At 46.2% G+C, this 13,075-nt stretch overlaps 1 protein-coding gene across 1 annotated transcript; it reads left to right on the plus strand.

The window, feature by feature from the left end:
- Positions 1-111: 111 nt before the first annotated feature.
- On the plus strand, positions 112-11,741 carry mRRF2 (mitochondrial ribosome recycling factor 2). Its single transcript, XM_077637910.1, has 10 exons — positions 112-620; positions 1,065-1,435; positions 2,029-2,302; positions 3,390-3,633; positions 4,748-4,914; positions 6,234-6,326; positions 7,277-7,417; positions 8,646-8,903; positions 10,388-10,498; positions 11,189-11,741. Exons 1-10 carry the CDS (start codon positions 249-251, stop codon positions 11,345-11,347), a joined length of 2,190 nt encoding a protein of 729 aa, XP_077494036.1. The 5' UTR covers positions 112-248; the 3' UTR covers positions 11,348-11,741.
- The last annotated feature ends 1,334 nt before the right edge of the window (positions 11,742-13,075 follow it).

The raw sequence follows: 13,075 nt of genomic DNA on the forward strand, positions 1-13,075 counted from the left end.
GCCTCAGCTTGTCCATGGCTTAGTCTCCCTCCCCTCCATTCATTACTCATGCCCTATTCAAGAACGAAACCGAAAATAACTCATAATAAAACAAACCAGTTGAGACATGTCAAGCCAAGTCAAGAACGCAAATATGGCTGCGCCCATCGTTGCATCAATGAACGAATTACTTGCGACCGTCGAATGATTTCTCAGTGAATTGAGCTAGTGTTTGCGGGTGCACGGAGATCGTAAGGGAAAAACCAAAGATGCTTATGGCACGCGGACTATCAAATCCGCTTATTAGGACTGCTGCACCGCTTTGCCGGTGCCTATGCACCGCCCGCGCATCGCGGGACGAACGGTCGGCGCCGGTGCAGACCCAGCAGCGCAAAGTGCGCAACATCGGCATTGTGGCTCACGTCGATGCTGGCAAGACGACCATTACGGAGAGGATTTTGTTCTACAGTGGCCTGACCCGCGCCATGGGTGAGGTGCACGACGGCGACACGGTGACCGACTGCCTGCCCCAGGAACGCGAGCGGGGCATCAGCATAACCGCCGCGACGGTGACCTTTCCGTGGCGGGATCATCGCATAAATCTCATCGATACACCGGGTCACGTGGACTTTAGTATGGAGGTGCGAGATTTTGTCATCATGTGTGCGAGTCGCTCCAGTCTAGGCGTCCCATTAAGAGATTTAGAGGCTGTTTATGTGATACACTGTCATACATCGAGTAGAAGCGCGAGTAGAAAGCACAACCCAGTAAGAGAAAATGAATTCTATTAACAGAATAGCCTTAACACACTTTAATCTGCACATCATTTAATTGATACACCATTAGCCAAATTTGGAAGCCTGTTCTGGGGCCAAGCAGTATAGCAAACTTCGCATACCGCACCTAGGACAGCTGCTTCCGATTGAGCATTCACCATTAGGTAAAGAACTTGGTTTGTACAAATGAACGAAAAACATGCAAGAAAACACAGGAGTGGGCAGACATTAACTTCTCGGTAGTTGCTTATGTAACGTCATGCAATGCCATAGCCTAAAATTTTTGCCTATTATATTTTTTTCTGCTAGGTCGAGCGCTCTCTGCGGGTTATGGATGGCGCAGTCACACTGCTGGATGGATCTGAGGGCGTCCAGGCGCAGACAATCACAGTGTGGGAGCAGGCCTGCCGTCATAAGCTGCCCCGTCTCATCTTCGTGAACAAAATGGACAAATCTGCCGCAAATTTCGATTCATGCATATCAGACGTGCGCGCGAAGCTCGCCGCTTCTCCTCTGGTGGTGCAGGTTCCACTAAAATCGGCAGACAGAGTAATCGGTGTTGTCGACCTGGTGTCTATGGAAGCTGTCGTGTGGCCCACCGACTCTCATCAAGGCCGCACCTTCACACGCACACCGCTTCAATCAGGAACCGGCCACTACGATAAGGCCGCAAAGAAAAGGTGATCAGCTCATCTGTGTGCTGTCCTCTGCATCTCGTTTGGTGTGCTGAAAATATGCATGCAGAATTTTTTTATCAGGGCGACGCAATTCATAGCTAATGACAACTTGGGTACATACAAACCCAAATGTCTTGTATTTTTAGTGACTTGTGCGCACACATCAGTAAGTTCGAATGGGTTTCAGTGTCCATAGACATCATAGATGACCAAATTTTGCCTTACCTGTAATGAAGAGAGCGAAATTTTAATGGAAAAATCACAGCATGCAAAATAGACAAGTTATAAAACTGGTATCAGATTACAGAGAACATGCTTTGCCTGGAGCCTATAACCAGAGGAAGATGTGAAAATTGTGTTAGTTACTTGTTCTGAACCACCATTGTTACCATTACTATTTCTTTGCTATTGTCATAGAGGCAACAGAACAGTGTGCTGATAGTACAGTTATAAACCAGCACTGGCTTTGAGGATGAAGGGTAAAAGAGACTTAGTGAGCATTTGATGACAAGTGAATCCAAATGCATCAATCATTGGGTTCATGGCTCTAGTGTCCCCATTTATTTGGCACTCATCTTAACACTGGTTGATTGCAGGCAAGAGCTAGTCGAAGCAGCAGCAGAACTGGACGACCAGTTTGCGGATGAATTCGTGCTACGGGATCGACCGGTGTCGCCGGCCGACCTCCAGGCAGTGCTGCGGAGGATCACCATCTCCGGGAAAGGCACGCCCGTGCTGTGTGGCAGCGCATACCGCAATTTGGCCGTGCAGCCCCTGTTGGACGCTGTCATTGACTTTCTGCCCGAACCTGTCGTCTCTGATGGCAGTGGGCAGCTGGCTGCTCTTGCCTTCAAAGTGGTCCACACGAAAGTATGACCTTCACAGCCCTGAAGTTAAAAGAGTACAGGCGCCAAATTTCAATTACGTGTTTTCATCTTTGTGATGATGTGGTATACATTACTATACATGGGTCACCACGTGATACTCCCCTGCAACTGCTAAATAATCTATAATTTATTCTCTCACCTCTCTTGGTTTTGGTTTCAACAGCCGAGCAATAGCTATGGCGTCAAATTTGGATATAGGTCACGTGAGGCATGAAGAATGCTCTGCTTCACTCATTTTGATTTCAGCTTTTCAGGAAGGCTGGCTTTAGCATTGTAGTGAAATGAAATGATGAAGCAGTGATATCACGTTTTCTTTTTCATGCCTGGCATGACCTGTGCTGACCTTTGACGTTACAGCCATTACTAGGCTGTTGAAACCGAAACAGGTGAAAGAAGAAATTCTGTTATAAATTATTTAGTGATCGTAGGTGAATAGCATGTGGTGATCCATGTATACTAGTGTCTTACACATCATTACAAAGAAGAAAACACAACCAAAACTCTAGTGCCTATACTTAGGACAATCCTTGCAATTTCATTCTTAGTAAAAGTCAATTACTTTACTCTTAGTCACTATGCCGATGTTTGTTTAGTAGCGAGTGACGCATTTATTCATGAGAAAATGGGATTTAAAAATGTTATGTTTCTTTTCCACTGCTTCATTAAACTCATGATGCCATACCGATAAGGACTCCACAATAGCCATTGGAAGTGAATGGCTGTGCGATATAGCTTCACAGATCGACATACAGAAAGTTGTATTAGTGTCATTTTGGTTTGTTTTGCAAAAATGGCTGATGGCGGCAGCACCTGTATTTCATTTTTCTTACGTTTTCTAGCTTATAAAAGCTCTGTTTTAATTCAGAGTAGCCTCTTCGTCATCACAACGCAGTAAGCTATGTGTACAGGCGAACTTAAATTAGTTCCTTGTGTACCTTTAAAGTTAAAGCACACTCTGCTGGAGCATCATTGCCCGACTATTCTGTGAGTACACACTGCATGCCTTGTTTGTGTTTTCCGCTTGTTTGCCTACTGACAAACAAGGTGCGATGCACATTTCCCATATGCAGTTCAAGGGCCCACTGACATTTGTGCGGCTTTATGGTGGGCGCCTCACCGTGGGCCAGCGGCTGTACAATGCCACACGGGATGTGTCTGAGAAAGTGGTTGAGCTGGTGGAGGTTACCGCTGACGAATACCGGACGGTGCGCGAGGCCGTGGCAGGGGACGTGTTGGCCATTTCTGGGCTCCAGCACAGTGTCACGGGGGACCTGCTGGTTGCAAGTGCTTCTGCGGCTCAGTCAGCACTCCAGGGTAAATACAGTGACTGTGAATTCTGCATTCCACAGCAGTGTAGAAGCTGCATGCTTTGTAATATTTGCACAAGCTGGCATCCTTTCATATCTGTTTCACTTGTGTAAAGAAGCAAGCTATCTTGAGCTGAAAATATGTACCATTATGTCGACTGGCAGAGTGCCAGTCGACATAATGTCAACTCACAGTCAACTCACAGCCATAGGCCTTTTACAGTGGTGCAGTCGGAGCAATCGAAGAGAAAATAACAATGAAAAGATTAAGAAAAGAATAATAAAAGAGCAATGAAAACGATGGAGACGATGACAAGAGATAGAAACAGTTAACAATCAAAAGGTGTTAGAGTCCCAGTGAACACAGCTGATTTCGCCTGAATGAGTTAAAATCCTGATGAAATACTGTACCAGGACCACATGGTGGCATGGTGTTACACGTACACATCATTCGCTCAATGGGGCCTAGTTTGTATGTACGATGACACGCCAAATACACAGCTTAGTCGCACGGACTGCCTAGGCACCCGAAGCTTGATCAAAGATGCTAGGTACATCCACTCAATGCATCCAATATTGTCTTATGCTTGCTCGTTAATCCTGTTTTAAAGGAACACATTATCTGCCTTCAGCCAATGATTACTCCATAAGTATAAGAGAAAAAAACATGCCTTTTTCTTCTGGGAAAACAGCTCAAAAGACGCGGACAACAAGGAAAGAAAACAACGCTGGTCCTGTTGTTTCCTTTCCTTGTTGTAGAAGTGTGTATCACCAACTCGCCCGTCTTGCCATCGTGTTGATACAGCTTTCCTCTGGACTGATATTGCCCATGGGAGAGTTTTGACCTCAGTTCAGAAGTAACAAAAGAATTCATGCTTGTGTCGAAACTATATGTTCTCTTTAATATTGGAGCTATCTGTATATTCGACCTCTTTCCTTCGGCAAGCTCTTGCAGTTAATGCACATAAAGGTAGCAGGCCAGTGGCTGCCATGCAAGTATACACCATCACAACTTCTTTAAAGTATGGAGCTTTTGAAAGGATATTAGTGTGCATGTGTGTTTGTGTCTCTCTTCTACTGCTTGACTGGCAGGCATTTCATCGCGGTTGCATACCACACAGGGCCGGCTGGTCAGAGAGCGGCGATGCAGGTTCCCGAGCCCGTGGTGCTGTGCAACATTGAAGCCCCGTCTATGCGTGAGCAGAATGCGCTGGATGCAGCGCTGGCTTGCATGCTGCGCGAGGACCCAGCTCTGCGACTCACCCACTGCCCAGACACCGGACAGATGGTGAGGGGTGCGATCACAAAAATGGTCACAGGATGGCGCAACAATCTGTGGGCACAGCAGACATGCTCTCTCATCTCAGTAACCTTCACTGCTTTGGAAAGTGGTACATATGCTCTCACAAATGCGCAGTTGAGCTTCAATAAAACAAACTTTTATTGAACGAAAGTCACTGAGTGGGGAAAATTATTGTTTCGAAATCTTAGCTTTAGTGAAAACCATGCATATTTTTTCCCACAATTTAACAAAGTAACTCTCTGCTGAACTTTCCAGTTAGCAAAGTCCTTGCATGTTGCAAACATGTTTTGGGAGCCATCTTGCAAAAGAAAACCATAACATTAGCATAGCAGCCATTGAAAATGGCAGTTGCGTGGAAGAAGAAAGAGAAGACGTTATTAGATTGGTGGTGCTATGCGAGACCCTAGGTCTAGGGTCTTTGTGTCGTAGTTATTGAAGCATACTACTGCTGTGTCATCTGTTCTGCCACTAGAGCATTTGCACTACTTGTTGCTAGCACACTGACAAGGAGTGGTAAGTGTTGAAGTCTACCCTTACATTGCACTGATCATGGCCTAACGAACCACTGGGTCATTAACTGTAGGTGGTTAACTAAAAATAACAATACATCAGGAATTTCTCAAGAACTTGGGAGGTGATTTGGAGTACTGGAGCCTAGACTCAACAAATCAATTTTTTTAGTTCTAGTACGACTTATAAATAGGAATAAATCTTGTAATTCTGAAAACCCTCTGATTTGATGTAATCGCTGAGCAGCAAAGAAATGAAGCTATTGGACAGGAGCACATATGTCAATAATGTGACTTGACAGTGCACCATGGTCACATCATCCTCGAAATATGTGTGCATGTGGGTGTCACTTTTAAAAGGAGTGAAGCTTGCTAGCCATGCATATGCACACATCTGTCTCTCTTCTTGTATTCTTGTCGGGCCAAAAGCAAGTGACTGCAGGATACATGAACGCTGCGGTGAGGGATAGTGCTATGGCTTGTTTTTGACCACACTACAAAAAGGTGTTAAAAAAAAATTAAGCTGTTTTTTCAAGGCCTTAAATGCTTTTTTTTCTACAGCATGCAGTCTGAGGTCACAAAAAAAAAGATTACAGCCTCTAAACTTGGTAAGAAACCAAAGCTTCATGCAAGCACAACCGGGTTGTGACAAACTGGTTTGTAGCTCTTATTTGCTCACCCAGCAGTGCGTCATGATTACTGTTCATGAAGCAAAAACAGCGTATTATTCATTTAGTGCTGGCCTTGGAAATGCATGCTCTCAATGCCCTGTCTGGTGCCTTGGCTTGGTTGCAGGTGTTGGGTGGCCTTGGACGACTTCACCTGGAAGTGACGCGGGATCGCATTCTGCGAGAGCACAACGTGGATGCCAGTCTGGGGACTTTGCAGGTAGGCTGTGCTTGAAAACTACGTTTGCCTTATCCTAGGTCAAACAGACGGGCTTGACGTCCCGCCTGTTCTCCGCCAGGTAGTGCCGCGCAGTGATCGGACGCTCCGCGAGTGCTACCTTGGACGATTAACAGCTGGACACCCCACTCCAGCTGTAGTGAACATAGTGCTGTGCATGTGTGTTTTTATCCCTTTTTCATGAACATATCACGCCTGCAGCCTGCATATATTTATTATTGTGTAAATAGTTTTTGTATACATCACCTCTGCCCCCTATCCTCTCATCCTGTCCTCTCACCTCTTTCATTTCTCCATTCTGCCTGCTATCCTTTATTTCCGCTGCCCCAGCTCAGGTGCTTCAGTATCGATGGCAGATGCTGGGGCTAGCAAAAATCTTATCCTTCCTTGTTTAGTATTATTTTAAATAAAATCACTTACTACTACTTATCCTAGGCCTAACTTCAGTAGGCTGAATTTGTGTCTGCAGGGACATGCGATAAAGTCACTGAACATTACATGGTAGTGGCTGACACATGTCTTCATTTATCTTACTGACATCTTGCCTTAAGAGAGAGAAATGCTAAGCTACTGTAGGTGCCAGACAGGCCTTTAATGAACTTAAGTTTACACCCTTGAGACGGTGACATGGACGCGTTCCTCTCCTTAAAAAAAAAAGACTTCTTGCTGTGCCTCTTGGTTCTGACCATCTCCTCAAGCTTTTCATACAACAAATCCATATATAAACATGACAGAAATCACTACCACTGGCATTTGTGGTGTATGCCTTACAGGTGGACACAAAAGCAGGTGTGTACGTAGTTCTCATGCATTTGCGCAGTGGTTGTATTTCTTACAAAGTTCAACATCAGCGCATGTTAACTCTGGCATGCAACACGGAGTCTCAAGTGTTTGAGATCACAAAAGTTGGCGCTGCTTTCATCACTTCGCAGGTGGCTTACAAAGAGGCACCAGCAGACCCTGCAGCCAAAGCAGTGCGGCATGTGCTGGACCGCACTGCGGGCGGCACACACCATAAGGTCGAAGTTGAGATGCGAATAGTGCCATCGGACACACAGTTTCAAGAACTGAAGGTGAATACGAGGCCACCTCAAGCTACTATGCTATTTGCACACCTACCGCACTATGTTACACTGCCTTTTGTTTATTTGCTGTGCCTGTATCCAGAGATTTAGTTGGTGGTATATCCCTTTGACAGCGAAAAGCACTGCTGTGCACTTCGTGCTCAACATTAAGAAGCTAGCGTTGTCTCTAGTTTAATGTTAAACAAGAAATGCAACTTCGTTGGTCGGTCATCATTACCAGCCTGACTAGGGTCACTGCAGTACAGAAGCTCTTCGATATCTCTCCAGTTAACCCTGTCCTGTACCAGCTACAGCCAAATGATCCCCACAAACGTCTTTATCTCATCCGTCTGCACCCCTCATAGCTTGAGTCACTTTGGGACTTTAAACCCCCATAAACTGTAAACCACTCTGTTGCCCGGGGGGGGCCATCAATTATCTTGTCTTCACATTGCATGCCCTGCCCATGCCCATTTCTGCTTATTGATTGGTTATTGCTCATTTGTTTCCTGACCCACTCTTCTTTCTTTTGCTCTCTCAGCATTAAGTCTGTAATGCTCCCAAAGTCACATGTGGCCTATGAGGGGTACCTTATTGAAGGGCTCAGGATTAGCTTCAATCACTTATGGCTCAATCACATGCAGGCATTTTTACGCTTAGCCTCCATCGAAATGTGGCTGCCGTACCTGGGATTCTCAACCCCATGGCCTTGCGTTCAATGGACAAATGCCATAGCCATTGAGCTATTGCAGTGGGTTTTTCCAGGCCGTCTGGTCATGGGGATCAGTTCATGGTTTATGGGGGTTTAACGTCCCAAAGTGACTCAGGCTATGAGGGGCGCCTTAGTGAAGGGATCCGGAAATTTCGACCACTTGGGGTTCTTTAACGTGCACTATTGACATTCCAGCATCACCGCCGCCGGCCACTTTCACAAGCAAACTACGATGATGTCAAGACCAAATAAATGCTGATCTCTGAGGCTAGGCTACATTGATATTCACTTCTAGATGTTGGTCACAGAGTCCTTTTGCGTGTTGGCAAAATGAGTTTGAGTGGTGGGAAGAAAAAAACAAAATTTTCCATTTTTAAATCGTTTTCTCAGCGATAGATGAATGTTTTGATGACAGGCGAACATGGGCGTAGCCAGAAAGAGCCGCATGAATCAATCTTTTTCTGAGAACGAAAATTGGATGGAGTTCTCCCCAGTGGCCTTTTAATAATGGGCCTTTCCACGTAGGTAATAGTGACTGATGAAAACAACCTGGGCAAGCTATGGTTGCAACATCGGCGCGCCTTGGAGACTGGTGCCTCGCTGGCCCTGTCACACGGACCCCTGCGGGGCTTCCCCGTGACCAACGCCGGTGTCGAGCTGCTGTGGTGCCAGGTGGGCAGGGGCACCTCGCTGGCTATGGTCACCGCGGCCGCATCACAATGCGTCACACAGTGCCTGATCAGCAGCGCCACCGTGCTCATGGAGCCCATCATGACGGTCCAGGTGCGCCATGTACCATATGTGTGAAATTTTGAGAGCTTGCGATTTATTTTTCTTTTTTACACACCGCAACCTTGCATGATGCTGTGGCAAGAGGAGATAAAATTGGTTGGAGGCACTTAGATATCTCTTAACTGCGGGAAGGCGAAAGCCGTTTCCTCATTTTCTCGTTTTTGAGCAATTTTTACCCAAATTATAGATCACGTGACATCACAAGGTCACGTGACCTAGGTGGTGATGTAACGGACGGACGGTCACCGCGAGTATGAGCCATTAAAGGCTATTGCCTTAATAAATGCACAGACAAATGAAAACAATCAGCTGCATATGAGATACTGTGATGGCAACGACAAACAAAATGGCGTCAGGCTTAGAAGAGCACCACTTCAGCTTCTCCGCTCTTGGATTTTGAATTCGTGATGTGCGTGGTTCTTGGTCATTGTAGTTTAAAGTTCTAAAGTTGCAGGAATTTCAAATTCAATGGATGCAACTGAAAATGACTTAATTTATTAGAGTGGTGACGAGTTGGACTTGAGCAGCAGAAGAAGATGTAGTGACGAAGAATCTTAGATGTATCTGCAACTGGCCACCAGGTACAGCGTGATACTGTATGCCACAACAAGGTGGTAGTCTCTGCAGGATAATGGAAGGATCAAAAAAAAAAAAAAACATGCACATTTTCGTTGAGATTGTTCAAACCAGGTGATTGCCCATCTTGTTCTCATCGCTTGTGGGAAAGCCTACTTGTGGAATTTCGCTCGAGGTCCAGGTCTGTCAGTGTCTAAATGTGACCGATCCACATGATAAACAACGGTGGAGAAAGCGAAGGGGATGCCTTTGTACTGTTTTTCCAGACACTTTAAAACTCTATTTTTGGATAATTTGCCCAGATATTCTTGTTTTGCCATTGTCGGATATATTGAAGTCACCGCAGTATTCAGCTGCTGTCGAATATTCGGAAATTTTCAGGTAATTGGAAAATTTCGAATACTGAACAATTCTGGAATATAATCTCAATACGAATATGAAGCAAATAAAATAACATATCCAATTCGTATTGAACGTTTCGACTATTCACGCACCCATGCTGAAAAGGTAAGAATAAAGTGTTTGGCTGATTGAACACGGAGCATTTGCTACAATGCTTTGAAATCCTACGAACCCACCAGTCTCAGTGGCAACTAATATGTAAACAGCTCTGTCATGTCAATGCAAGGGAGCATGGTTATGGAACAGCTTTATCGAAGCAAGCTGTTTCTTCTCAGCTGCAAAAAAGCCCACAAAGGGTCTGCTACAATGGTAGCACCTTCAAAGGCCCTTCTACAATACATCCCATGATACAATATTGTTTGTCTCAATACCGTACCACATAAGATACAAAAGAGATGTTCTCATTCGATGCTTACGGCACCAGTGGCTGTGCAGCATACACTCTGCTGAGCAGCGTCCGTGGCTGTGTTAGCCTCATTTAGCATGTGGCAATGCAGGTGTCCATACCCGAGAACTACCTTGGACGCCTCCTAAGTGACCTATCCCAGAGGAGGGCGACCATTGGCGAGATTGGCCAGCGGCTGGACATGCGCATCGTGGATGCACGGGTACGTCTTACCTCCTCTTTCCTCACTTTTCAGTGTTGCTCGCAAACTGTGTACTCGAAGCCTAGAAATCCTCCGTGTATATCAGATCCAAAGGTGTGGTACCCTTCTGCTAAATGTAACATTGCTAAACCTGAAATGCTTCAGAGAAAGGACGTCAGGAATCTTTTATTTTTGATGCAAAGCGACCAATTCCCCTGCCAAGCTTGTGGCTCTTAACAATTTTAAACCACTTAAGCAGCAGATGTCACCTTGACTTCTGTTTACCGCTTCATCAAAAGTTGGTGCTAGGACTCACTACGGTAGCTCACTGGCTTTGGCATTTGGCTGCTGATTCGAAGGCCACAGTATCAAATCTCGGCCGCGGTGGTTGCATTTTGGTGTAGGCGAAATGCAAATACAAGCGTGTGTTGTCCTGATGTCGGCACATGTTAAAGATCCACAGATTGTCTAAATTGATTTGTAGCCCTCCACTACGGCATTGATCATAGTTCATGTCAAGTTTGCCGTTAGTAGCTATTTTGCACCAAATTGGCTTCTGAACTGCTTAAAGATCCCCAGGTGGTCGAAATTATCGGCACCTCTTTCTTCCTTCACTCCCTGCTTTGTCCCTCCCTTAAGGTGCAGTTCGAGCTATTGCGCTTTTTCCTTTCCTCAGAAACAAACTTTCGAAAACCAATTTAACCCCTGCAGGTTCCTCTCGCTGAGCTGACAGACTATGCTGACGTGGTGCGGACGTTGTCTTCGGGTCGAGCAAGCTTCACCATGCAACTGGCAGACTACCAGCCAATGGGAGCACAAGACACTGCGCAAGCATTGAGGCGGCTTTCAGGGTTTATAGACGATGTCTGAGGCACAAAAAGTCAGCAAGCTAGGCTAGGTTGAAAGTGAAGTGCTGAGAGAAATTTCATCCCTACTTTGACAGTTTGACAGAGACTTGTGCTTAAATTTGCATTCATGATATATTTTTTTTTATGGTTATACATTTATTTACAGTCCCTCTGTAGCTGACAGGCATGACGAGAGAATACAGTGGCTCACTCCTCTGAAAACAGACACATTAGAACAAAAATGAGCCTGGTAGATTACCATATTTATTCACATGATGAATGCACTTTCTAAAAAAAAATATCAGTATGTGGGAGGTATTCATTACGTGGCATAATATGTAAAGAAAAGTATGTTGACGCCCCTAAACAGTATGTGAATATAAATGTAAATAAATACAATAAAATTTTTTATGTTGACACATTGGTTAGTGGAATTCCCTAAGGCGGAGTAAATTTGTGATAAGGCAGTAATTACTGATTAGCATCCACCCAAGAGCAGCCATGCGGCTACGGAGGAAAACTATTCAGCCTTCAGAGAAACTTCATAGTAATGGAAAAATTTCTCCTGCCCTAACGTTTGAGCCTAAGACCACTGCCTGTCTGGAGCAGCTGCCGACTCAGCCAACGTAGATGGCCAACAGAGATAGTTGTAGAGCGTAAGCAAATTGCTCAACTCAGAGTTGGAATGGTATTGGTCCATTGTTTTGGGGTATCCCCCAAGGAGGGGTAAATTCTTCTAGTTGGTGAATGCATTCTCACCATACCACTTGCTAGCTGTCCTGGTTGGCTTATGGTGACTTCCAAACGCAGAGTTGGAGCACTTCGGGAGCAACGTTTTCTGCTTTTTTCAGAGCAACTGTATTCCTAACGCAGATCCGAGCCACGGATTGCGCCTTCCAATCGTAGACAGAGAGCGGTTGCCGAGCCGAGATTGCCCCGCGCAGCAGTCGGGGCTGCTCCACCGACATCGGCGGAGTCGACCGGAAGCTTGCGTGATGTTCTTTTTCAGTGGCGCTAGCGGTGCCCTCCATTTCCGGTGGCTTGTCGCATCTGCCACGCCGGCTCCTCTCTGCGCTCCGTAGCAGACGATCAGCTTCGCCCGCCGCTATGGACTCGGAAGTGAATCGCACGAAAAGCGCGGGCAAGCGCAAGGAATGACGGGTACTTCCTCCAGCAGTTTGCGAGCGCCACCTACATGCTCTGGCCAGAGCAAGTGTACTCCAATCGCAATTTCAGGTCACGCGCTCTCCGCCGGATTCAGGCGCTTTATCGCAGAGCGTGCAGACTGCTCCGGGCCTGCGATTGGAATTCACCAATAGTTTGTAAAGTGACTGCCCTGGACAGGCGTAGGTTTCAGGTTCGAATCCAGGACCAGGATGAATTTTAAAGCGAATTTTACAGCCTAGCGGCACCGATTTCGCTGTGTCTGCATGAATGACCTTGAACAAGGGGAATGGAGCTGCGTAAGTAACCACGCGACGCACCACGTGACTCACAGCAGCTGCAGCCGCACATTCCGCCGTCGCTGCGGCCGCTGCACGGACCGCTGTGCGCTGCCTATCCAGTGCCTCACTATGGATGAAGCAACTCAACCGGAGCCGACGTCCTCGAGAGCAGGTACTCTCCGACGTCAGGCGAATTCTGATAAGCCGGTCGACACTGCCAACTGTGCGAGGGATTTAGCAATCAATAAGGACCGTAAACGTGCTGCTGAACGGGCAGCTGAAACGGATGAGGAGCAAGAGCTTCG

This window comes from Amblyomma americanum, chromosome 9, assembly GCF_052857255.1.
Source record: "Amblyomma americanum isolate KBUSLIRL-KWMA chromosome 9, ASM5285725v1, whole genome shotgun sequence".
NCBI lineage: Eukaryota > Metazoa > Arthropoda > Arachnida > Ixodida > Ixodidae > Amblyomma > Amblyomma americanum.

What these genes read in the sequence shown, in the direction of transcription:
- mRRF2 (XM_077637910.1), top strand. Translation starts at nt 249, where the DNA reads ATGCTTATGGCACGCGGACTATCAAATCCGCTTATTAGGACTGCTGCA. An exon ending in GATAAGGCCGCAAAGAAAAG is followed by an intron (nt 1,436 to 2,028) that starts GTGATCAGCTCA and finishes GGTTGATTGCAG; the next exon opens with GCAAGAGCTAGTCGAAGCAG. An exon ending in CACAGTTTCAAGAACTGAAG is followed by an intron (nt 7,418 to 8,645) that starts GTGAATACGAGG and finishes CTTTCCACGTAG; the next exon opens with GTAATAGTGACTGATGAAAA.